The sequence below is a fragment of the Astatotilapia calliptera genome, chromosome 16 (genome assembly GCF_900246225.1).
Source record: "Astatotilapia calliptera chromosome 16, fAstCal1.2, whole genome shotgun sequence".
Taxonomy (NCBI): Eukaryota; Metazoa; Chordata; class Actinopteri; order Cichliformes; family Cichlidae; genus Astatotilapia; species Astatotilapia calliptera.
The window spans coordinates 27,885,754-27,912,711 of record NC_039317.1 but is presented as its reverse complement, the minus strand read 5'-3'; the positions used below and the strand labels follow the sequence as shown (position 1 = coordinate 27,912,711).

General features: G+C 42.6%; 1 protein-coding gene across 1 annotated transcript; it reads left to right on the top strand.

Annotated features, from left to right (window-relative positions):
* The first annotated feature begins 1,191 nt into the window (after positions 1–1,191).
* Positions 1,192–26,720, top strand: efnb2a (ephrin-B2a). Its single transcript, XM_026144525.1, has 5 exons — positions 1,192–1,686; positions 12,513–12,796; positions 19,462–19,554; positions 20,756–20,863; positions 22,560–26,720. The coding sequence occupies exons 1-5, from the start codon at positions 1,574–1,576 to the stop codon at positions 22,967–22,969; spliced, it is 1,008 nt and encodes a 335-aa protein (XP_026000310.1). The 5' UTR covers positions 1,192–1,573; the 3' UTR covers positions 22,970–26,720.
* The last annotated feature ends 238 nt before the right edge of the window (positions 26,721–26,958 follow it).

Here is a 26,958-nt window from a genome sequence, read left to right as displayed (position 1 = left end):
CGAGCCTTTAAAAAGCGTTTTAAAGGTGTGAACGTGTTTAATGACAGCTAAGAGTGAACATGCAGGTCATGACTCATGTTAATCAGTCTGAGTTTCTAGAAAAGTGGAAAACGTTTATTAAAGGGCAAAAAAAACTGCACATAGAAAAACTCCCTTTTAACCTTTAAGAGTGTTTAAATTCCTCCTTTAAATCCATTAAACTCTGTCCCGAGTCACTCCTTCTTAATTAAAACTATATATTTTATCCTTTTTTTTTCCTTTTTAAACTTTAATTTAGAAGTAAGATAAACCTAAATCTTTTTCTTCGGCTGTCTCTGATGCAGATTTTCCGCTAGTGGGCGCTCTTGGCTTGCGGAAAAACTCGACCTGCTGAGTTCGAGTGTGTGTGAGTGTGTACGTGTGTGAGCTCCTGCAGCAAACACACATACAGTCCCGTGTACGAGCCTGATGGGAGCAAATGTTTTCATGATGTTTCTTTTGCAATGAACGCGCTGCGGAGCAAAAACGCACTTTATTTACATGGACTCCGGTGCGCTGCGTAAACCTTTAAAAAGGTGAGATGAGGAGCTTTACGCTCGCACTCCCTCGTTTTTCGGTTTATACCTGATGCTAAAATGTGGGTGAATTTGCACGGACTCCGGCTGGACTGTGAGTCGGTGGGTTTTCGGCTCCCATTTCTGCGCACAGTCGCCCCTCTGAACTGAACCAGTTGCCCTCTTTGAGTGACAGCCCGGCTCCAATTGACTTCCCCAACCAAACGAGGACCAATCAGCGGCCGCTGGGGGCGGGGCCTATGCTCAGCAAATATTCCCAGTAGCCGTCCCTTGCAGTTACTTTCCATCCAGGTTTCGGAGCAGCCGCTGAGGCTTCATCCTCCCTGCGCGCTTTGGTTTATTTTGCGGGAGGACGGATCTGCAGGATTGCGCCGCAGCAGCAGAAACACTTTGGTGTGTGTGTATGTGTGTGTTTATATCCGTGAATGTGTGCGTTTTTTGGAGGGGTGTATAGTATGAGAAGTTCCATCCCAGCTCCTTTTATTTCTTTCATTCTCACATGTGATCATTTTCTTCATTTTGACCACCCGACCTCATTGTTTCGCCCTCCTCATTTCTCTGCTGCTGTCACCCACAGTTTGTTGCTCACCAGCTGAAAGAAAGAGGGAATATCTCACCACCACCACCACCAACAACAGCCACCACCAACCACCACCACCAGCCATCTCTCCTTTTCTGTGCTGCTGCTGGATTTTGCTGGACTATAACGCAGAGGGATTTATATTGGTATTGATTTGCTCTCTGATGGGATGTATTCCAGCCTTTACGCGCTGAGCGGGGAGAATACAAACGCACTGTGCGCCGAATGAACTGCTGCCGTTTGGTTTTTGGTGCATCTGGAGATGCTCTGATCGGGGTTTGTGGTCCGTGCGCATCCCCCCTGGATCGGGATATAAGCTGAAAACACTTTCCTCAGCCCTCTCTGTCTCTCTGGAGCCTTTTTTTGTTGTTGTTGTTTATTTTTCCCATTCTCCTCCCAGTGTGGACGTTTGGCTGGTTTGAAGGCGCACAGGCTCACCATGGGGGACTCGATGTGGAGATATTATTTTGGAGTTTTGTTTATTGCCTTGAAAGTGGACCTGTGCCGGGCGCTCATCCTGGAGTCCATCTACTGGAACACAACAAACACCAAGTAAGTGCCGCTCAGAAACCCCCCCAGACGCAGTAGTAGTAGTAATAATAATAATAATTATAATGATAATAATTAAATAAAAATTATAATAGTAATAACTAGACTGAAATCCATCCCATGAGCGCGCAGAGGAGCGGAACAAAGAGCCTCGGATTTTAATCCTGGGCTGGTATTCTCAGGGTCTATTTGACTGGGTTTCTGTCTCGTGTCGAGCGAGAAAAGCTGGGGTTTTTTTCGGAGTTAACCCTTCGTGTCAGCTCGCCTTCGAGCTTCACGTTAATGGTTGGTTAGAAAATAGCCCGCTTGTGTGCTCTCGCACTCCTCCGGCGCAGTTTCTCAGAGGTTAAACTCTGATCCGTGTCAGATTTGCGGCTCGTCGGGGCGTCTTTACGCGCAGCGTTCGGCTCGGGCCCGCTCGGCCGTGCGTCACGGCGGCGTGTTTGGGGCAGATTTCTGCGGATGAAGTTAAATTTTCACGCTTTGTTGTGATAATAATCTGCTGCCACGCGTGTTTGTGGTGACAGGGGAGAGGACAGGAGCTGTTTCAGTGGCTGAAATGTTAATGTTTCGTTTTACCGAGAAGCGGGGAGTCTCCGCGGGGGCAGCCGGGACGCTCCGCCGGGCCTCAGATGCTCTGCTGCGGGTTGTGTGTGTGTAGGAGAGTGCGTGTGGGGGGTAAATATAAAACAGTGAATTCAACCCCCTGAGCAATGAGGTGGATTTTTAGTTTGTGGGGTAAATGTGTTTAGGACGTGAAAAGTTTTTCTGGAAGTTGGAGTGAACCGGCGGCTCCCCAAACGCTTCCAGCCGCTCCTCGCTGCTGCCAGACGGACAGAAAAGGCCTCAGAGGGGTTGAACTCTGCTCTGGTGAATATTCAGAGAGGCGGTTAAACTCTTCTAATGGAAATTAAAAAATAAAAATAAAAGAGGAGAGAGAGGAGGTGGTACTCCTGCGTGCAGCCCGGCGGGGGGCGCCCGTCTTTGTGGCCGTTTGGTCACGGGCGAACTCCTGCAGCTAAAAGGCTCCAGAGCGGGAACGTTTTCTGGTTGGTGGTCGCACTAGAACAGGTGTAAGTCATGGAAATGTGCGCCTTTAACCTGACTGGCGCTGTGTTCCTTTGTGACGCAGAAAATCAGCGCAATTTCAGAAAAGACGCGCAAAAAATGCGCTTTTTAAAAATTCATTAAGGCGAGTGTTGGTGCAGGGCGCAGTTTAGATGCTGGTTCAGTCTGGACCTTTAGAGGCTAATCTTGATCAAAAATATTATTTTATGTGTGTGCGCACTTTAAATAATTTAATTTATTTTTATTTATCTTCGGGTTATTTCAGAGATTGCTGTGATTAATCTTTAAATTAAATCTTTAAGTATTTGAAGTTTGCACACCTGAGACAGTGTTTAGTAAAAATACTTTCAGTTCAGTTTTATTTATGTAGTTATTTTAAAAAGACGTAGGAGCACCCTCACCTGCAGGAACTGGATTAGTTTGTTTTATTTATTTATTTTTTCTTATTATTTTTAAAAAGTCAGTTTTTATGACATTTGACTGAAAATGTCAAACGTTTCCTTCTAAAAACTCCCTGATTTGGATCTAGATTAGCTCTGGAAGATCATCACGTCTAAGTTAAACTCAGTTCTTCAGATTTTTATGCAGACCTTTAAGAATAATCCTTCTGATAAGCAGACAAACAGGAGGGGGGGAGAAAGCAAAAGTATTCCTGTGTCTGAGTGGAGAGGTCAGAGGTCACACAATGATCTCATTGGCTGATTTTTCTTTTTCTTTCTTTTTTTTGGTAGTTTTTAAACTCTCCGTCTTTTGCTTGGGTTAAATAACACCCTGAAAGTCCTTAGTGTCTTCATCAACAGGTCGAGCTCCCCCTGCCTCCTCTTCCTCCTCTTTGACTATTCAACTGAGGATGGATGTTGGAAATCTGAAGGATTAAGCCTCATTGTTGTAGCTTTACTACTTTACTGCCCTCAAAAAACAACACCAAAACCCCCCCCCAAAAAACAAGAGAATGACCCCCTCCTCCTCACCACCTCCTCCTCCTTCGTGTGGTAATCCATTTTGTAGTTGGGAGGGAGAAACAAAAGCGAGGCCTGCTTTACATGGTTTTATGTAAAAGAAGCGCTCCCTCTCCTCCTCTGCACTTCATTAAGAGATTACACAGCAGCCCCCGAAGGCCCTTTGTGACCGGGCAGCGACAGGGGCACCTCTCAGGGTCCTTTTGTGAATGTGGAGGGATGCAGGGAGGGACGGAGGGAGGGGGCGCAGAGATGCAGAAACCTCCTGAATGAGTGACGAGGAGTCCGATTCTAGTGTTTTTGTGTCTGTTTTGTTAGAGCAACTGAAATATAACTATACTACAGTAGAAAATAATTTTAAAAAATTGTTAGTAGTAGTATTTTTGCTAACTTATTTTATCCTTAACTGATCCTAAATAACACAACTGCTTTTTGGTAAACTGAACCATGATAATTCAAAGATTAGCAAACCTTGCTGATCCTAGTTAACTGATCCTGGCTAACTTAGCTGGTCCAAGCCAGCTGATACCAGTCAACTTAACCTCTTCTAGCTAACTTAACCTATTTTAGCTAACTTAAGTAATTTTAGCTAACTTTCATTATCCTAAACCTAGCTTATCCTAGCTAACTTAATCAGTTAGCTAAGATAGCCAGTTTTAATTAAGTGATCTTGGCTAACTTAACAGATCCTAGATAACTGAAATAGTAGCAAACTTAACTGAGTGAGCCAAACCTAGCTGATCCTAGGTAACTTAACCAGTCCAGGCTAACTGATACTGTCTGACTGGTAAGCTAATTGAGATGACTAAAGTTAGTGTTACTTCCTTGAGGGCAGTGGTGTAAAATAATTCATGTTTTATTTGTCATTAGTTATGTTAGTTGGTTAAGTGTTAGAGGTGTTTAATAAAACCACGAATGATTACATATACAGTGTAAGTAAAAATAAAATGCATGTGTTTGATGAATATTCAGTTTTTAAGACATTAGAAAATAAATAAATACTGGCCTGACATATTTACAGAGGAGGTTTATGTGTTGCCTCAACGTTGTTTGTCAGAGAAACAGATGCTCAACCAATCACAATTACAGCAGCTATAAATCAATGTTATTCCAGCGTCAGTGTCAGCATACTGGCTGGATTCCTCTGCGTTTTAACGCCAACCCAATGTTTATTTAGCATTTCAGTCTCAGGCATAAAGATGATTCAGATGAAAAGTTGGAGAAGCAGTTCGTGATTGCCTCTATATAATGAAAGAACAGGGAGAGAAGAAGAAGACGAAAATCTCTCTGGGTGATTACGATGGTTATGTTTAGCTGCCTAGGGTCAGATGAAAGATACGAGGCCACTACGTCTCGTCCGACAGAGGGCGATTAACCCTCGCTGCAGCTAAACATCCAGCTCCCCTCGCCGTTTGCTCATGACTTAAGGGCCGCAGGAAGAGGTCAGCGGCTCCATTTGGTCACACAAATCCACCAGAAAGTCTGAAAATAGAGGGAGTGGAGGGACAAACAGGATGCTCCTCTTTCTGTTTGTTTTTCTTCTTTTACCATTGAGCTCCTTTTGTTACCCTGCCCTCCACAAACACTAAAAACACTTAGAAGATAAACGAGAAAACAGATGTAAGCCTTTGAAGACTCACTCAAGTGTCGCCTACCTGTGAGCCTGATTTATGTCACTTTCATCACAGCAAAGTTAAACCTTTAAAAATCTTGAACTCCTTTTTGCTGCTGTAGAGATGAACCCCGTCTGTCCTCGCCTCCTCTCTGCGCCGTCACAGAGGCCCCGTGAGGCCCGGGGTCTCCATCCAGCTCCTCTCCCTGTGATTTTCTGCCTGTTCACTAACAGTTGTTGGGGAAAAACTTTTAATAGTTAAGTATTTTAACAGATAAGTATGTGAAGTAGTAAAAAAGTTGGCAGTTTGTCACAACAGAAGTGTAAAGTAAACTAAGTGTGTCGGGGAGGAGTGAAAATCATTAATTTATGCCTTATGTGCATATTTTTAAACTAACTCCATTCTGATTTTATATTTATTTACATAGATTTAATGAATTTTAACATTTAAGTGCCTCAAACAATAGAAACTGCAAAAACTCTGACACATAAATGAAAGAAATCCTTTTCAGCTGTAGCTTTCAATGTCTTCAGTGTGATTTTGTTGAACTAAATATAAAATATGCAAGTGTTATTTTTCTTCCCGCTGTTTTAAAAACCCACCTTGTCCACCTACGTGTTTGTGGTTTATTGTTTTGTGTTATTTGTTTTTACCTGCGCTTTACTCCAATCTGACTGTGTATCCAGTTATAACAGGAACAAAAGAAAAGTTGGCTCTTTGACTTTGATCTTTTTTTACCTTCTGAATATGAATTTGTAAAGCTGTATGTGTGATAGTAATGATTATTGCTGTATGGATTAGAATTTTTGATTATTTTATTTAAACCGGTTTCTCTGGTCAGGTTTTGTTGCCCCGTAGGAAACTTTTACTGTCGTTTAACGGCTTCCTAACACCCTCGGTCCTTTTACACACAGCAAGTATTTGACTTTAACAGGTTTAAATTGTTGGTGTGAGGGTGACACAAAGCTTTTCTGTAAACTTTGAAATTACTGACAGAAATCTAGCTGCTTTTTGCTGAATAATCAAACAAATAAACGTAAATATAGAAGATTTTCCACAGTTTTCTGGAGGGTTAAAGGCTGAGATGTTGTGTTTCAGTGGCGCAGGCAGTGTTGGGATGTTTATTTTTAGATTTTTATTTTCATTTTACCAGGAAGTCGCAGTAAGATTAACAGACAGAGACGGGGCCAAGTTAGTAGTGTTATGAACTCCATTACATGCCCTTTAAGAACTTTTCTTTTCACACCTTTACTTTTGTTCTTTGCACTTTTAAATTCACGTAACTCCTCTGACAGCTTCAGCTTACAATGAAAATTCAGATTTCCACAAAGAAAACATGAAGACGTTGTTCTCTTAAATAATTTCACTATGAACAGCATTCACTTGTTTACAGACAAGTCGGTTAATAGAGGATCTAATCAGCTCATTTGTTAACAATAAAATCTATGTAAAATTCAAAATGTGCTCCAGTGGTGCAAAACTGGGAACTCCTGTTTTATTATGAATCCGATATGAAAAATTAGTCATTTGAGTCACAGGGACATTTTTCTTTTGATCAGTTTCAGTTTTTCTTGTCAAACTCGTGTAAAGTGCGTTTAGAGTGATTCCTGAGAAGGCACGGTTATTGTTCAGTTCCTGTTCGTGGGTTCAGCAGGTACGTGTAAGGATTTTCAGGTTCTTTTACTTCATCTTTTAATTTTGGCTGTTGCCTGATACTTTAACATGTTTTCTCCACCGCTTCATGACTGAAGTGCTGTAGTTTGTTGTGCTCCAGTACATCACCAACACAGGAAAATACTGAATTTTTACTACAGTACGTTTTTCTGAGCGATTTTCACACACAAACATGTGAAGATCATTGAGTATAGCATATAACAAAGGAGGGGATTAGTGATCTGACAGAAAATTGGCACGTTAAGGGCTCTTACCACAGTGTTTTTCACAGTTTCAAACATTTTAATGAATCGTAACTAAAATTCGTTGATTCGATAAATCATAATCGAAGTCGTCATTAGTTGCAGTTTCAAATCCTGTTTTTAAAATGAATACGCAAGTGGGAAAAATGCAGTCATGTCATCATCTGTCTTTTAGTACTTTAACTGATGTTTTTGAGATTATACCTACATGTTTTTACTGCCGTAACATGTTGAATGCGGGGTGTTTTGAGGCAAGTTTATTACAGTTTCAAACTCAAAATGCTAGTTAGATATATTTGAAAAATAAGATTTTTGCACACAGACTGAAGGGCGAAAACAACATTTGGATTAGTGATTTTACAGTAAATTGATTATTTTAATGTGCTTTTGATGTCAGAGTTTTCAACCCTTTAATGAACCATAAAATCCAGTTTTTTATGGGTTAATGTGAGATAATAATCTAGTCATAGCTTCATGTATCTTTTAATACTTTAATGTGTTATTCTGGATAATAGTTAACTGCTTTTACTTACGTAACATGTTGAATTCAGGGCTTTCACTCTGCGTTAACAGTACTTAGCTTCTCCCTCCCGTCATAGAAAAGGCATTTCTGTTTTTATTCCATGTCAGTGACTAAAATGGAGGCAGTAGATTAAAACACACTTTACATAACAAATTTCCAGTTGATCAAATGACATAAACTAAAATAATGTGAAGTAAAGGTCCTGTTTAACCACCGTGGTCAAAAAGAAACAGACTTGTTTAGCATCATGTGACTTTTTACTGCAGAAACAACAGCAGTCCATTAAAGGTCAAAGGTCATCTTTTTAATGAGGAAATCAGCACCCTATAAGCTGGTAAACATGTTGTGGAAGTTCTTTTCTTTTATTCTGAAGAATGCGTGCCAGAATACTTGGGGCTCTTTTGGTTCAGGAATATTTATGATGGCCGGGGGGGGGGGGGGGGGGGGGGGCACTATAGACGGGGTGAGGGGCCTTATAGCACGGTGGGGGTCAAATGCATTTACAATCATGAGGTGGAGGGGCAGGCTTGTTTTTGTGTGTCCCCATTTGGCATTGTCATCAGCCTCTCTGTATTCGGCCTTACCTGCCCACCGGGGGGCCAGGTATCCGGTAACACCGTGTTGTTGTCCTTTTGTGTTTCTTTTTCAGCCCCTTTTAAGCAGCTACTGGTTTTCTTTTTTGCTGAACTCTCTCTTTATGAGCACTTTATCTGAAATATGATGGATGATTGTGTTTTTACCTCCGGCTAACGCATAAAGTGGTGACAAGGATCCCGCTGGACTGAAAATGACTCAAGTTTCTCGTTAACTCACTGTAGGCATTGCATTTGTTGATGGTGTGTTTAAGAGAAAGTAAGATTAATTATTTGAGTTTTTTATCCCTTAATTATTATTTTATTTTGAGATATAGTTGTTTTTCTGTGAGTACATGCATGTAACTAGTTTTTTTTGTTTTTTTTTTACAGATTAAGGGAAATAAAAGCAATGTAACAGCAATGCCACCTCCAAAATTCAAACTAGGCTTTTGTAAAACACTAAAAATATAAAACCTTCCTGATGTCAAAGGTCATTTTAGATCTACAGTCCAAAATCTCCTAAAAAGATTCACTTTACTGTCACTTTACTGTGGCAAATAAAAGCATCAGATAATGTCTGTTACATGGACTGTAATATGCTCTTTTGACAATTGCTGGGTTCTGTTTTTATTTTGTTGTCTTAAACAGGATTGCTTGTGATTTTTAAAACTGTACAGTAGCCCTGGGTGTTGCTATTTGTTTAAATTATGGGACTGAAGTCATACTAAAGTGGGTGTTTGAGGCATAAAAGGAGGAGCCGGCGAGGTCTAATAACTGCTTAATGTTGCCGTTGCAGTGTATTCATGTGGCTCTTAAATATCTGAGTCATGCTTGATTTCTTGCTAGTAGCTAGCTTCCTGTAGAGATAGCACTGATGGCAGCAGAGCAGGAGTTCCTACACCCTGCTTGATAATATTGTTACAGAGGTTTTGATCAAATTTGCTATCGGAAAAACATCGGAAATTATTAACTCGCTTCATCTGTGTATGTGTGTTCAGGAGGCGTGTGCCTGTGTGTGGCAAAACACACGTTTTTAAAATATTTTATGTGAATTTAAAGTCGTGTTTCAGGTTTGTAGCTAGAATCAGGGTGGGTTTAGTCTGATCTAGCATAAAGGAGGTTTAATTGTTGTTTTTGAAGCCTTGATTTTGATCTTCTGGCCATCATTATCTGCCTTAAATAATGCCCTGTTAACGGGGAGCTTTTGTGCTCTCAGATACATACACAAAACAACCGTGTCCGTGCCTTTCAGCTGCTAACGTCACTGCAGCTCTTTAATAAATCCCAAAGTCGGTTTTCCACGGGTGCAGGCCTGTTAGTAAATCTGCCCTATAGACGTTTAAAATGAGCACATGCATGCCTGCCTGCTTTTACCCCTGTACAAACACACATGCCCACTTGCACGCATGAATGAACACTTCCAGTCACACACACATATACACGTCCATGTTTTTAAAGCGCACAGCTCTACAGTATTTGTGTTCGAGTGAAGCCCCGAGGCTCTTCAGAGGACCTTCCCTCCCTCCACATCCTCCCTCACATCCACACACGAGATGATGATGCCAGATGGTGCTGCATACCCTTCCTCTCTCCCTCTCCTCTTCTTCACTGTCTGTCCACCACTGGTCGTACTGTATCTTCACAGAGTGTGTCTCTGGAGGGGGGAGGGGGGCATAGAAAATATTCGCTCGGCCTAGTTATCCACTGCATGTGTGTGTGCTTGTACTGGAAGCGGGGAAGATGATGCAGAGGAATAATGTATGTGTGTGTGCATGTGGACGTTTCAAAGACAAAGAGAGAGCGATAGAGACAGGCAGAAGAAGAGAAGCAGCCACTGTATATGATATGACATACTGTACAGTAACAGCAGATATCTTTCAAGCCTTGACAGATTTGCAAATTTCTATATTTTTTTAAGCCTAAGAGAAAAGATGTCATTCTCCATACTGAAGATGTTTTATTACCAGCAGTCTCATGGAAATTCGTGAAATAGTCATAAACTCTAAACTACTGAATAACGTTTCTGGACACAGATATTACGGGTTTTTCATGTTGCTGCAGTTATTGTTCTTTCTAGTCTAAAATGTTCCTGATTGGTGTTTGTGTACATTAAATGAATATGTTCCCTGTTTAAAAGGTCAAAGAAGTCCACATTCAGAGATAGAGAGGACGTGGCTCACACCTGAGACCATGTTTTTAGTCCTGGATGTTGTTTTAGCATGAAAAACAGGGAAAATCGATTATGTTTTCGTGACTACAGGACTTTACGAGAACTGATCATTGCTGTGGCAAAGATCATGGAAAGTTGTATGGAAGTACATTTTTGTTTTTTAACATTGTTTTTTTTTTCCCACTTAAACGTGATGGCTAACAGACCAAAGTTGCAGGATTAAAGCGTATAATAAAGCGTAGAAGTCGTGGAGGATGGGAAAAACAGCTCGACTATAACGATTCGTTTTGATGATGCTCCTTTTTGAAAGTCATATTTATGCGCATTAGAAAATGTAATAATATTTGCAATAGAGAAAGGAACCAGTATACTTATGAGAAAAGAAACAGAGCCATTAAAACACGTATTCCTGTGTAAAATATGTTAATTATGAATCAGGTCTCCTGTGTAAAGGTTCTGCAGCTGCCCCGCGGTGCCTGTCTTTGTAGTCAGCTTTAAAGAAAAAAAAAACAAAAAACTGAAATCCTGGAGCTCAGAGGACTGTTTTCCATCTCAGTGCTTCAGAAATGAGCCGACCCTTCAGGCAGAGGTCAGAGTTCACTCAGAGATGCTATGTTTACTGTAAATATGTATGAAGGGATGCAGGTTTGTGAGGGGAAAAACATGATGAGAATGAACGTTAACAAAGCAATTTCTCAAATAATATTGTTTTTAAAATCTTTTTGTTAATAATTTGTTGATAGTTTAGGGTTAAGAATTATTAAAATATTACCGTGTCCGTTACAGTATTGGTACTTTATCCAAACCCAATCATTTTTTTTTATCCTACCTTTACTTTATTGCTATATACCATTATCACCATCCCAACTCTACCGTTTTGCTGGTTCATGCAACTTTTTCTATATCAATAATTCATTCCACATTTTCTTTATTGCTATTTTATACCATGTGTGCCTTAAATTATTTTATTCCATCTTCAACAAAAGCAAAAGAAAGATGCAGTAAATGATCAAGTAGCTTTTGTATCATTTGTTTATTTTTTTGATAGGAACTGTGCATATTAATGGTCAAAAATAAAATAATTTAAGAAGGAAACTTGCTGCACTTACACCCTTAGGCAAATTATACAAAATACATTAGAGAGACACATTATATACATGACAAGCAGAGAATACATGTAATGAGTCATGTCAAGTAAGACTCTCTGTTCAGCTCCATTTCTTTGGGGTAAAGACCCATTTTCCTGGTCGTAAACCCAGAGTACATTTCATTATTTGCTTTGCCTTCGTGTGTGTTTACGTGCACCGGTATTCGCAGCACACCGTAAAAAGCCTCCAGGGTGTCCGTGGTTAGCGCTCCAAATTGTGTTCGAGCATGGGGGAAAATTTGTTTAGCAGATAAATACGAGGCTTCACCTCTGAGTGTGTGTCTGTGTGTGTGTGTGTGTGTGTGTGTAGTCACTGGAATGCTGCAGGGGCTCTCATCACTCGGAAACTAAATGACAACATTATTTTACTTTGGGAAGAAATTTAGGGAAATTCAGCTGCAACCCTCCAGGCTCTCTGCCTCTCTGTGACAGTATTGTTGTGGATTTGCTGAAACTCCGAGATGAGCTTTTACAGTTTTTTTTTTTTTTTTTAAATTTCCTGTTTTGTATTCTAGCGATGTTCCACCATTTTCTCAACCGTGCCGCCTTCTCCTCATTTATCCAGTTAATTATTCGCTCTTTCCAGAAAAGCTCAGTGATTTTTATCTGCAGATACTGGGGTCACTTTGTACCACACACACACACACACTCACACACAGCTCCCATTCCTCCATTATCCTTCATCATCCAAAATTAATGGACACAATCAGTAATTACCACATCAATTATTAAACCGACTTTTCTTTTTTTTTTGTGAGTATGGAGAGGCTCAATGGCAAACACTCCAATCCACAGTGCACAATGAATGACTTCTCATCAGTTCTTCGGTGCCTCACTAACATCCCTCTCTCCTTTCAGATTCGTGCCAGGCCAAGGCGTGGTATTATACCCCCAGATTGGGGATAAGTTGGACATTGTGTGCCCACGTGTGGACGGCGGGGTTGGCGAGGGTGTGGAGTACTACAAGGTGTACATGGTGCCCAGGGAGCAGCTGGAGAGCTGCACCATCACCAAGGCCGACACGCCGCTGCTCAACTGCGTCAAGCCCGACCAGGACGTCAAGTTTACCCTGAAGTTTCAGGAGTTCAGCCCCAACCTGTGGGGACTGGAGTTCTTCAGGGGAAGGGACTACTACATCATCTGTAAGTATCCACAGAGGGGTAGATTATAGCTTACATAAATTAAAGGGGGAGTTAACCTTAAACAGATATATACCTTAAATTTCAGAGTCTAGTTTGATCTCTGTAGATTCTTCAAATTCAGCGCAAAGACGGTGAAGAAGACTGTGGCTGATTGGTCCCAAATAGCCAATCGTGTTGTTGCACAGTACAGGTTCATGAAATTGTATCAAGGTTTAAAGTTTGCAACATTAAAGGTGTGGCAGTTTTTTATTTCCATGTTACTTGTTAGATAATCACTTCTGGCTCAAAATCAACAACATGCTAGTTGCCAAAATGTTAATGTTTAAGCTTGAATCCAGTCAGTGATGATGTTGTTCGTTTTTATACAAAGTCAGCAAACTTTTTAAGTCTGGGTTACCATAGAGTTAAACCTGTGGCTTTATCCTCATTCATTCATCGTTTTAAAATAACTGCCCTGAGGTGTTGCCAAGATGGCCATCGAAACAGAAATGCTTCCAGGAGAAGTTAGGGAAAATCCAAAGTTCCAAGAAAAATCCAACTATTAAATAAACATATTGGATCCGTTTAAATTTAAAGTTGGGTGTTGTTTCCCGTGACTGTAAAATCATCTTTGATTATCTTGATGGTTGTAGTCCTGTGGGTGCAGGTGTGGCTGCTGACTGCTGGCGATGTGCAGCATTAACACCATCCTGGGAGGAAGCTGGTATGGGGCTTAGCGAGGGCCCCCTGGTTTGAAACACGGGAGGTGGACTGAACCATCTGTGTGGTGCTGACGGAGGGTGGAGGGTGGGGGGACCATCTGTGAGTCTCTGCCACTGCCATCTGTGAGCTGTCACAGAAGGGGAAGGCCATATTTCTGAGTGAAGGAAGGGGAAGAAAGCAGGGAGAAGAGGGGATGAAAGGAGAGCAGGAAATACTGCTTTTTATCCAGGAGGCCGAATGTCTGCAAAACAAACGTGTAGGTAACAGGTTTGCAGGTACAACACCCTCCTCTTAACTTCAAGCAAACATGTAAGAGTAGCTGCTCTAACAGGTCATAGCTGCAGGTTATTTGCATGGTGGGGCATGCCTGACAGGTACTTGAACTGTGTTGCAGGTGAGGTTTGTATTCAGGTAAATATAGCAGGTTAGATGTTTCTTTTAGCTTCTGTATGCTCACTTTGGTGTTAGAGGAGGTGCACATGGACTACAAAGGCTTCTGACTGACGCAATGTCTCCTCCTCGGCTCCCTCCACCTCAAAAGCTGATGTTAATTATTGATGAGCTGGTGTTTACACAGCGCGGAGCCCGAGGTTGCGTCCGCTGTGCGTCCTTCTCGCTCTCTAAATCCTTCAGTTTCACGCTAAAGAAACTCAGCGTCCTGCCGAGTCGACAAGTTGGAAGAGAAAGGGGCGGTGGGAAAGTTCAATTCTTAAAAAAGATGGTCGGAAAATCCAATTTTGCAGTTCTTGCAGATTCATCCTCGCTCCTCCCTTCACAGCTCCCCTCAAAATGCTAATACATAGCCCGAAGAGGGGAGAGAGGGAGAGTTTTACTTTTAATTGCCTCACTTTTCTCCTCTGTTAGCTCTGGTCCCACTTCTGCAGCTTTAACAGCTGCATGGTGGTGCTTTGCACGAGTAAACATCAACAACAACAAAAAAAGAAAAGAAAAAAGATGCGTGCAGTTGCCATTACCTTGCAGCGCTAAAGCGAGCCAGCACCTGAGACAGTGCTAAGTGCTTTTCCCGCATTTGGCCTTAAATGACGGCGCTGACTCGGGGCACGTTTGGCAGCCGCACCTGAGCCACAGATCCGCCTCATATGAGCCAGATGTCAGGTGTGGTGTGACATCTGTGTTCGTTATTTGATATGTAGCATGATTTAGCCCATGTAGGTCCACAATATGTGTGGTTCCACATTTGGCCCACATGTCAGCCTTGACTTTTGGGAGCATTTTAGCGCACATTAGCCACCATGTGGGGTTGACACTTAACCCTAATCAACACCATTCCAGATACAAATTAATGTTTGGCCCAGATCCACCTTACGTGGATCAAATGTCAGGTGTGGTGTGGCCCACAAAACACTTCCTGTAAACCTTAACCCCCGCTTGAACTGAAGGTTGCCCGGATTTGGCTGAGTAGGTCTGCATCTGGGTAATCTTGATAAAACCGATTCAGGTCCACATTTAGCCTGTGTAGGTCCACGTTTGGGGTGAATCTAGGATAATACTTCCAAACATCCTTCTTCTACTTTTAGGAACGCTATAGGTCGTTTAGTCCACCTCTGGACCAACTTTGGACTTGGAATTGGTCCAAATGGACTGAATGTTAGGGCCAAATGTGGCCCATACTTGCAGTTTTCTTGGAGTCATGCCTGACAAGTGCCATAGCTGGGCCTAAAGTAGCCCTGCAGTCTGGCTTGTTTAAACTGAAAGCTCCTGTGTGTGTGTTTGTCAACTGATATACAGACTTCCATCGAAGTGTGACACAGCTTCGGGAAAGTTCACGCCGAGCATTTCATTAGTGTTTTGGAAAGCAGCGCTTGATACGTAATTAATTAAGCGCTGTTTAATCCTCCATTTCTTCTCACAATTGCCGAGGCCCCCGCACCAATGCCACAGATTTGGAGTCTCAACCAATTGGATTAGCTAGCGCTGCCTCGCGTTGAGTATTGTGCCAAAGCTCGGCCGAAATTAGACAGGCACGTTCGACCTCCCTGCTCGCCGCTCTTTACGTTCGGGGCTTTCTGGTCGGATACGTTTAAAGATGCAGCTGTGTGTCCTGTATCGGCCTGCGTGCCTCTTTGAAGCAGCCGCACACAATGCTGCTGCAGTTGGGAGCAGATGAGTTTGATGTGATTGTTTGCGGCAGCGTGGCCTGCAGCCGAGAAGCTTGCGAGCGAGATGATTACATGAGCCGAAGAGGAAGAAGAAAGGGAGAGAGAGATGAATGTGGAGGGAAAGGGGGCAGAAAGGGAGCTAACGAGGGAGAAAGGGAGGATAGCAGCAGACAGAGTAAGGGAAAGATGAGCTAAAGAGGGCAGGAGGAGCAGGAGGAGCCAAAACTCCACCGTCACCCTTCTCCTCCTCTTTCTCGTGAGAAAGACTTTCCTCGTTAAATGTCTGATCGAAAGAATTTGAATGCATGCGTCAAAATGTGGATTCTTTTCTTTTTCGTGTCACTCTGCTTTTAAAATCGTATTTGTGAGCGAGCGTTGATATTCACGATGACCCGGCTCTGCCGCGACCTCTTTCCGAGGGTCACTGCCGACCCTTCCTGTCACGATCCATTAGGACACGCTGCTGTGACGGGCGCCAACCAGCCCGTGACCTGCACGACGGCTGGTAATCACATCTTCTATCCATCCATCCATCCATCGTTTTTTTCCTTACTTTCCTCTCCGTCTGCCGCCATGTCTCTGTTCTACTATTTATGGGCGGCCCAGCTTTGTCTTTCGGCAGTGCATTGTGTATTAATTATACTCAGGGAATCTGGCAGCATGAGCGGGACAGTTTTACAAAGCTGAAATACAAATAATTAATCTTTTTGCTGAGAGTTACGTAAAACCAGATCAGGGGAAAGGCTCAAATCGGGACTCGGAAATGTCAAAAGAGTGGTAAATCCGGAATTAGAGGAACATTTTTGTTTTGAATGATCTTCAAGACCTCATAGTGCCACATTATCCCAGTCTGCATTTTGAGTGATGACATATCGACCGTGTTTCCGGATCTGAGGGTCTCTTCATCGTTTTTCCAGGAGTCATTCTCAGACAGCTTTTTTTATTTATTTATTTTAATTTTTTTTTAAATGAGGCCATTCATTGTGCAGCACATCTTTAGAAACTCGCGGTGTCGTTTCAGAGAAGAATCTCACTCGGGCAGACTGAGATTATGATCATGTTGTAGATGGATCATCTTAGACGTTCTCTTTTCTGAAGTTAGGTCTGTTTTCAGCATCTTCTTCCTGCCATGTCACACGTTTGTCTCAACCCACTGGGGAGAGGTGAACATGAACTATTTTACCCTCTTTCGCCATCCTTCCCTGTGCTAATGTGTTCATATTAGTCAAACCACAGCGGCTCTGAACCAGCAGAATCCAGGTAGTTATCTTCTGTCCCTCCTCTGCTGTAGTTTGTTCTTCGTGGTCTCTCTAAAGCATCACATGCTTATCATAGAGTCAGCTGAGAAATCTGGAGCCCTCAAGGTTTCCTTATTTTTGTTCCTGCTGTTCGCTGTTTAGGAGAAAAGAAATTAAAACCAGCTGAGAGCTGCTCTCACAGTCTTTATCTGGATTGCAGCTCAGCTCACAATTGACTGTCTCGTTAAACACGGGGTGATTTTCCACCCTCTTGATTTGATAAACAGGAGAAAATGAAGTTAGGAGGGTGAGGATGGGGGATTTGCTTGAGGCTGATTTCACTGAGTGAGGACTCTTTTCGACTCCCATTTGTTGTGAAGGTGTGTGACTTTACGAGCTGTCACAGTCTGACCTTTCTTTTGCCAATTCTGAAGGAAAATCTGACCTTTTCCGCTCTTTTTCTCTCTCCCCGTGCTTCCCGAAGGTCACGCACCTCCTCTTTCTAGTGGTAGTTGGTGACTAAATTCATTTTCTGAGGGGTCTGTCCCATTCACCCCCCCCTTCCTTCTTTCCACCAAGCAAACCCCCAGCAGGATGGATTAGCTGGTTAATGCTAGCCAGATAGTGGGAAAAAGTGGCCAATTGCCGGGCTGGCCGAGGAGGGCCTGGTCATTCAGCCAGCCTGAGCCGATTCAACAATCACATTCTGTTTAAATCCAAGTCAGGCTCGCCTGGACTGCAGCCTTGGCACACGGAGAGTGTGTGTTTTCACATTTAAAGGGGAAGAAGAAGAATTTAAAAGTTTAAAATGACTCCAGATTGAAGTGTGTTTTTATTTGGTGCAGCCGTGTTTGAGAGGGATTAGATTACAAAGGGGTTTATTTTAAAAAAGAGAGGTGTTTCAGCTACCGATGGGTTAAATGGTGATATGGGGCAAAAAGGGGAGAAGAAGAAGAGGAGGTGACAGTAGTTAATGCCTCACGGTGGTTGAAGATACTAAAACTCAAGCGTGTTGAACTAACAGGTTTATAAAATCAGCGCTCACACTCTCACGAGGAGCCTATAAGGAGCTTTGTCTGTAATGTGCTTTTTGGACTCTCCTGGAAAGCCATAGGTCAGCCAGAGAGGAGGAGGAGGAGGGAGTCCTTGTTAACATGCTCTTTGTGTCCGCTCTCATCACCGTCTTATTGAATCCAGTGGATTTGGATCAAAATGATTGGTGCCTGGGCAAGGGAGGAAAAGAAAAGAGAGGAAGGACGAGGAGGAGGCACAGTTAAAATTTCAGACCTGTTTCGATCGGGATGTGATGATGTTTTTCAGGGAGTAAGTGGCGCTGAATGCGGGCCACTGAGCGCTGGCCGAAAGCCAAGCTACTAAGCCCCGGCAGCTCGTTAGCTCTCTGTGTTACTGACCTGATAGACCACAAGCTCCACTAACCCCTCCTCTTCATCCTCCTCTCTGTGTTTGCCTGTTCTCTGTTGTGATTCAGCGGCAACTCTGCCAGCGTCCTCCAGAGGCAGCGGAGAGGTGAAGCAGTGGGCCATATTTGTGCATGTCCACCTTTCCAGAGTTCCTGTTTCCTCGTATCTAAACATTTTTTTAAGATCTCGTAATTCATTTCATTTGAGAGCCATCCAAATATTTACTGCCATTAGCTATATAAAAATCAGGAGGTACTCGCTCTGAAGGTCAGTCTTACTGTGAGGGAGCCAGAAGTCATTTTTGGCCAGAATATACCTTTTAGCAAATCTGTAGGTAGGCTTGCCTTAGGGGTGTAGCCACTTGGAGTTGCACTAAAAAACTACTTCATGCCTTAATTAATATAATTTTTCTGGAGGTTACCCGAACTCCCTTTTATGGTTAAAAGGGAGTTCTGAATCCCCACCCTCACCAGGTGTTGCTCTCACGGACGACCGGTCCACGTATAGTTACGCCTGTTAGCTAGATAGAAGCCTGTTCTTCTTATTTCTTGGTATTTAATAAACAGCATTGTATTTCAACCTGGAGTAAATTAAAACCCACCCCACAGTCCTGGTGATGTTCCTTTGGAAGAAGGTCAGAACCTATTTGGTGGGTGCCGAAATATTTTTATATGTAGGAAAAGCCGAGCTTTACTTCTGGGACTGGGACTTTGGTTTCTAATTTCAGTTTTTGTTTTTTAAAATATAAATATTTAATTGTACTTGTGAACAAATCATTTAATTGTTTTTAATTTAGTTCAGTATTTTATCATACATTGAAGCATTCAATGTCTTTCACTATCTAAAAACTGTGTTCGTCTTTAATAAAGGGCTTACGGCTTACAATATTCCTGCCTCCGAATTTTCAGCATGGGCCCTCTCATCCCAGTCCTCTTCTAACTGCCTCCGTGTCAGCACAGTTAGAGACATTACTGTCGCATTTACTTGAGCTAATACAGTTTGTAGGAGGTGATGAACGGCAAATTGTGATTTTTATTAACGGGGGTGTGAGTCGTGTCTTGCCGCCGAGCTGCTGCTGTTGTCTTTGGCTGTTTTTGTGAGATAGCTTTAAGGCGTTCGTGGCTACAGATTTTTCCCTGGCGCTGGTGGCTAATTCAGACCTTTCTCTTTTTCTCTTTCTGCAGCAACATCTAACGGCACCATGGAGGGCATTGACAACCAGGAGGGTGGCGTGTGCAAGACCAAGTCCATGAAGATTGTCATGAAAGTGGGACAAAGTGAGTATTTCATAGTTGGATTGCAGGCTCGTGTGTTAAAGCATCGTCTCCATGACACCTGGGGCTGTGATGGGCCAGGAAATGTAATCTAGCAGAAGTTAATTCAACCAAACAGACACACGTAATCCCGTATGCTTCCATGCACTGGTAGCATCTGCTCCTATACGCTCTGGTCGAAGGCTTTCCAGTTTTCTGATCTGTGAGCCTCTGCATGCAACACCTCAGACATATTGGACCAATAATTATTCACCAGTCTGTCACCAGAGAGGTAATTTCCCGGGGTCGACCCTCTCTATTGAGGGTCAGGAGGAATTAATCGAAGGAAAGACAGAACAGACGGTGAAAATGGTTTTCTTATAAATGTTGATGCGAGCTCCGCATAAATCACTGCATTTATTGAAAGCGATGTTCGACAGAGAGCGGTTCCGGCACAGAGTTCAGCCCGGAGATTATAACAGCAGATGCTCGGCGAATGACTCCGTCATTTAGTGTGTGTTCGGCGTTTAAACCAGAAAACACGTACGCTGACAGACACTTTATCAGCATTTAAAACCATATGGGTTCATTGTGGAAGCTAAAACTCAACCATTAGCAGCTCTTTATGGTTGATTACAGTCATATCAGAGTCATGAAGGGAAAACAGCTTGCCTTTATGTGGAATCAGTGGAAAAGATTTGGCTGTACCACCATGAGAAATAAAAAACTCTTTATAGCCTAGCATTACTCCTTCTGTTAGTTTTACCACCTTGTTTAAACCAACACAGTCTCACGAATGTTCGTGAAATAATCTCAGCTTTCAAAAGTTGAACTTTTTGATGTCTTTTGTGTTCCAGTCTCAAATCTGCTAATTTATATGAATGCACTTTTACATTTTTACTTTTAAGGAACATCTTGCTTCTCACACCAGAGACCAGTGCAATGAATCTTGCATTTCTCCATTAAAAGTATTACGAAAAGTATTATAAATGGCACTATTTAGGTAATAAAAACCACGCGGTACGGTAAAAAATATACATACTGTTTAATACTGGTAATAAAAATTTTTTGGTTAGGTTTAAGTATTAATACGTTTAGACAGTAAAAACTATCCTGTTAGATTTAGAAAAATATTAGGATTTGAGTTAAAATTCATGTTTCCTCATGAGATTTGGATTATAACAGCCCTGGTTTAATCCTTGTGCTTCTTATCTGCATTTTTCAGATCCTTCTGACCCCGTCTCACCCAAAGACCCTACCAGAGTACCCTCCTCCCCCAAGCACCCAGATAACAAGGAGCCCTACAACCCCAACGACGTGCTGGAGAAATCAAGTAAGAATTACTCTAAATACAGAGACAGGGAGGTAATCGAGGGGAGGATTTATCGAAACAATTTGGCATTTGGGGCGCATGATTGTTCGCCCATCTCAGAGCAGATAGTGCTGAGTTAGTGTGTGTTTGTGTGAAGGAATGAAAGGTCAGCTAGTAATTGAATGTTGCCCATAAAACTGATAGGCATCTCCGGCCCCTTCAAGGACTTGCACAGTATCTCCAGACTGGCCCCGCTCCAGCACCAACCCGGGACATTAAGAGACATTTTTCGAGAAAATGATCTGATTGCTGTTTGCCGTGTCTTAATGACCCATTCTGACTCGGTTCTTGCAAGTTTCTACAGCTCTTATCTCTATTACAGCACAATCTCCCCATGTAAAAAATAAAAAAATGATACATTAAAAAATCAGGACTGGGCAATCAGGCAATTCCTGCAGTGAAGTAACAAAAAAACCAGGAAGGAGTTAAGAATAAAAACAAGCTGACCTACATAAGCAGTCGTGGTTCAGTGAGGGCGTGGCCTTGCTCAGCTTCTGCTCTCTGTGGACGTCAGCATCTCGCTCTCGTTTCTCATTTTCTTTTTTTAATATCAAATCCTTCCATCCTATCGGAGCATATGGGCGTCAGGGTGCTACAGGCTGAGGCAGCATAATCCTCTTGTAAAACAACCGAAGGGTCCTTGCTTTGGGCTGCCTGCCATCCCATATCCACCTCCCTCTTGTTACCACAGCACTTTGAGGCCCTATGGGAAGTAGCCACAGACGAGGGGACACGATTATTCTGGCCTGCCCACGAACAAACTCCCATCTCGAGAACAGGATCTCTTGGGAGCACGCTCACCTTAGAGTTCTATTCCCTAGGAGTAAGAGCAGCTTGGCTTTCATAACTGATGTGCCATGATGACAACCTCAAATATTTCTTTATGATTTTCTTCCTTCGAGGGCAATTAGTCTGGAAAATTAAGTTGTTGTTTTTTTCTTTCTAAATGCTATTTGTCTAAGTGCCGTTTTTGCCTGCGTCTCCCCAACCGTTGTTTGTCCCATCGGGCTGCGTTTGCCCTACTTCCAAGGTTGCTGCTTTCACTTGCTGAATCTGAATGGCCACCAATCGAATGTGACCTTTACAGAAACACCTTCAGTGTATAGGCTTCACTCTCAGCTGCTCATGGCAGCAGCATGGTGAAGAGAAACACCTTATCAGCTTCAATTTTAACATTGAGCTATTCTGCTTTTCCTTATTTTCCCTCATATGCGTGATGGGAATTCTTATTACTGACGGCCAAAAAGCTCTCAGTTTAGAGACTGCAGTTTTTTTTCTATTCTTGGATCTGTATGATGTCATAGGCACGGAAGCCCCACCCACCTGCTGTTGAAACCTACTGTTTATAAGGGCCAGCCAATCAGAAATGTGTCATGTTAGAGTTGGATGCATTGTAATAGCTTTTGGATTTTTGTCATTAGGTTATAAGAAGTATTACTAATAATGCTTTATTTGACTATTTCTTTGCTTTTCCTGGGATCTGGCAGACTATAATATGTTTAAAAAAATTTGTAGTCATAGTTACGGTTTTGGGAGGGCTAATGAAAATGATCTTAATATGCTGTTTTACCGCTTCTGTGTTTTTGAGAAAAAAAAGCGTGCACGACAAATAATCTGACATCATCTTAATCATTCCTTCCTCTCTCTCTTCTTTCAGGTCCAGCATCCAGAGAAAGCAACGAAAACAACGGGAGCGACGGCAAGTCCTCAAACGTCATGCCTTCCGAGGTGGCCATCTTTGTGGCCATTGCCTCTGGCAGCGTCATCTTAATCATCATCATCGTCGTGCTGGTCCTGCTGCTACTAAAGTACCGGCGGCGGCACCGCAAGCACTCACCACAACACGCAGCGACGCTGTCTCTAAGCACCCTGGCAACTCCGAAGCGGAGCGGAGGCGGCGGGAACAATAACGGCTCGGAGCCCAGCGACATCATCATCCCGCTCAGGACTGCTGACAGCGTCTTCTGCCCGCACTACGAGAAGGTCAGCGGTGACTACGGACACCCGGTCTACATAGTTCAGGAGATGCCGCCTCAGAGTCCAGCTAACATCTACTACAAAGTCTGAGGCGGAAGCAGGAACTGGAACAATTCACGAAGCAGAGCGGGTTTTTGGCTTCGGCAGGCGCGGCCGGCACACCCTGCTAATGAACACTCTTTTTCTCTCTCACTCTGTCAACTCCTCCTCTCCTCTGATGTTTTGTCACTACTTTATTTTTCTTTCTGGGAGTTTTGCTGACACCTTGTCGCTCTGATTTGGCATGGACGGGAACGCGTGGCGGCCCTGTAGTGAAGCCCACCGCTGCTGCTGCTGTTGCTGCCGCCGCCACTGCTGCTGCTCTCCGGGAAGCAGAGAAGACGTTCTCTTCTTTCCCTAGTGTTGTCTTGTGTTGTGCACTGCGGCAGCCGGCATTCCTGTGGGAGTGTTTGTGGGATCGGGAAGGTTTTTTTTCTTTTTGGAGATGGACAGACAGGTGTGAAGGTTTTCTGAGGAGGATGAGATAAGGAATTATTTTCTCCTCGCGTAAAGAGAGACTTCTGCTTGGAAAGCGAGAAGGAGAAGAGATGGAATAAAATGAGGAGGTGAAGAATTAAAAGAGGATATGGTCTGACCGTGGACTCACCAAACGGCGGCCTCCTCGCCCCTTGACACTCACTGGCCGGAAAAAGACTCTGTGGAGCTTCTCGGACCCATCAATCCTCTCTGGGACTTTTTCCTGAGTGACTCACGGACATCACCCCATTAATCCTGCCACCCACCATCACGCACACACATCCACCCTCGGGCACAGACACACTGTCTCACCTCTCGATGTGAACTGTTTGGGTGTTAGTGTGGATCGCCTCATTCCCACATTTTGTCACTTCTCTTACTTGAAGGTTTTAAGAGAAAAATAGACCCCGCCCACACTCCTTTTACGGTTTACTGTTTTTCATATCCTGGTATAGTTCAGGTGACTCGGAATGGCAAGAGTGTCCAAAAAAGAAATAAACCCAGGTGGCTTCTGGGAAGAGTGGAGGACTTTCACATTATAGTGCAGCACTTTTAACCCCCTATTTTTTATTTCTTTGGCCCCTCCACTCTTCGCAGTCCACAGAGAGGTTCGCAGTGACGGATGGAGATGGGAGAGCAGCTGTATCCCGGCAGATTTAGTCACCTCTGATCTGGGCCTTGACACGGAGAAGTGATGGAATTAAAAGTCCAAGAGGCCCGAGATCTTGCAGAAGTTAGCTGGCTGAAACAGCTCTAGGTACTGTAACGTTTACCCCAAGGGGTCCAGTGATGAATAAAAGGGCCCCCTTAAAATAAATGGCCCCAAATCAGTGTGAACGGTGCTCTCCTTTAAAAAAAAAAAAACATGTAAAAAAAAAAAAAAGCACAGGGACATCTACTTACATCGTTACTGTTCCTTCATTAGCATTTCCATATTGTGAGTTTTCGATTTATTTCCTTTTTTTATTAAATAGATGTACATTTAAAAAAATAACATTAAAAGATGAAAAATTACAAAAAAATAAAAAGCAGAATTTATTTATGATAAACACATACAGAGCACAGGTGTGGTCAGGCGGTAAGGAGAAGAAGTAATGTTAATATATTAATGGTATAAGTGCACAATATGCAATCTAGGTTTTTGATTATCTAATATCTCGGAATCCTGCTGAGGTCCGGAAAAGAATACGGGAGTCCTGTGTTGTTTCCCGCAAGTCAGCCGCTAAGTCCTGTATTCTTTCCACAAGTTAGCTGTTGAGTCCGTTATTTTTCTTTTTCTTACCCGGTTAAAAGTATAGTATTTTTTCCAGAATAGAGGTGTCTCTTTCCCAGGAGTTGGCTACCGGATCCCATATTTTATTTTTACCAAAAAAATCCTGGATTTTTTTCCCCCACTTAGTAAAATAAAGCAGGAGCTGGCCACTGGCCCTTGAACTGGCTACCAAGTCTCAGATTTTTACCCACTTGATAAAAAAAAATCTGTTGTCAGCCACAGACCACCACAGTTTTTCAACTCAGTCAGCTACGAATTAACAGATTATTAGCAAGTTGACTGCGAAGATGGAAAGAATGGAAAGAATACAGGAATCAGCCGCTAAGTCCCATATTTTTCCGGCTCAGTTTACGGTTGTCGGCCGTTATATGCGTATATTTTTGGTGATAGTTAAAGGAATACCAAGAGTAAACGGTTTTAATCTGAGTCCCGTATTCTTTCTGGCTCGGTCCTGGGAAGGAGGACCAGGGGAGGAGAGTTAACCTGACCCTAAATAGCTCACATTGGTGTACACAAGGGCAGAGTAGCTGTGTCTCCCACGCTCACTCAGTGTAGCATCTCCCAAAGGATAACTCCCATGAACACCCAGTGCGCCCGAATCTCCTCATACACACCCCTCATGTTCTCCGTGTGATTGTGCGAGTGTGTGCGTGTGCATTTCAGTGACTTCACATTCATGAATATCTTTGGCGTAGGCCTGCCCCCGAGCATATATCATCCTCATTCGTACATGATCAAATTTCACCGAAAAAGCCAAGCCTTGTATGATCTGAGGTTTGTGCCTCTGAGAGGCTACAAAATCTGCAAATATGCAATTCTTATTTATTTTTTTAAATCGATTCTGAGGAAAAAAAAAAAAAAAACACCTATGGAAAGTGTTCTTAACCACTGAAAGATGTAACAACAAACCAACACCACAAAACACAAGCCTGCTGTTAGCTTTGAGTTCCTGCATCGTTTCTAGTATTATTTGAACCTCTTCTGTTCTGACCGTGTGCCGTAGTACAAAGGTAAACTGTGAAAAATGAAACAATTAAAAAGCATATGTATCACACCCAAACAGGTATTTAAGAAAAGAGAAATGGCTGTTTAGTTGCTGTCTGTCTGCGGCAGAATATGACAATCTTATTAGTTTCTTTGAATCTGGCGTCCTTTTCTTAGCTTTGCTAACGCTTTCCCAGCGTCGACAGGTGTGCTCCGACCTGCTTGGAAATATCGTAGCGACGCCGTGAGAGTCTCAGCACGCAAGCTAAGAGAAGCACCTCAGGCTACTGTAAAATGCCTTGCTCGTATGGTCAGCCCTTGGTCACTTGACTCAGTAATTTTGCACCGTACTTCTGTAGGTAAGAAACTGTAAATACATTAATGTTTGTATTGTATATGGATCCTGGGTTGTTACAATAGCCTTATTCACCTTTTTAGGAACGTAAATGGAAGCGAAAAGTACAGAAAAATGGAATTCACTTCAGTAAAACAGAGCATACTACTTTTTTGGTAAATAGCTTATGTAAATATTGACCAGAACCCAATAAAATCATTTTTATAAACTCTTAAAGTAAGATGTTTTGTATAAAATTTGAATTTTTTGCTATGTATTTTAGCTAGCGCTCGATGGAAAGCCCGTGTCCTCCCCACTCCCTCCCCTTTTGCACTGTTTCCATTGTAATTTGGTTTAAAAAAAATAAGAAAAGAGAGAAAAGTTGCCAAACTGACTGCTGCATATTTGTGCCATAAGTGTGTACCATAAATATTTATTGAATTAGTTTCTTTTTGTTTCTTTCTTCTTTTTCTTCTGTTCTGTTGATAATTTGAGTTCAGTCCGGTTTGTCAGTAACACAGTATTATATTTGCATTGTTTGTTCGTCCCCCCTGGTTTTCTTTAGTCATGTCATGGTTCTCCCCTTTTCCTCGCAGTATGAGATGGCCAGGCTGTGAAAAATGGTTTTAACATTCAAAACTTTAAAACAAGTTCAACGTGAGGATAAATGACACACATTCCACCAGTCTGTTACAAACTGAAAATGTTTTTCAATAAAATGTTTTTCCTATGGATGCGCTGCTGCCTGCTTTGTGTTTCTTACTGCATGAATAAATAATGTCTGTTTTTGACTGTTTCACGCGGCGACTTTATTACAGTTTCACTGGCTTCTTTTAGATGTTTATCACTGCGGAGTTGCTCTAGAGGACAAACTTCATCGCTCTTTGTTCGTTCTGTCGTTTACGTTTTTATTTATACAGTATATCTTCCTGCCAAATATTGGTGGGAAGTGACTGCAGATAAATGCTTAAA

What these genes read in the sequence shown, in the direction of transcription:
- efnb2a (XM_026144525.1), top strand. Translation starts at nt 1,574, where the DNA reads ATGGGGGACTCGATGTGGAGATATTATTTTGGAGTTTTGTTTATTGCC. An exon ending in AAGGGACTACTACATCATCT is followed by an intron (nt 12,797 to 19,461) that starts GTAAGTATCCAC and finishes CTCTTTCTGCAG; the next exon opens with CAACATCTAACGGCACCATG. An exon ending in CGACGTGCTGGAGAAATCAA is followed by an intron (nt 20,864 to 22,559) that starts GTAAGAATTACT and finishes CTCTTCTTTCAG; the next exon opens with GTCCAGCATCCAGAGAAAGC.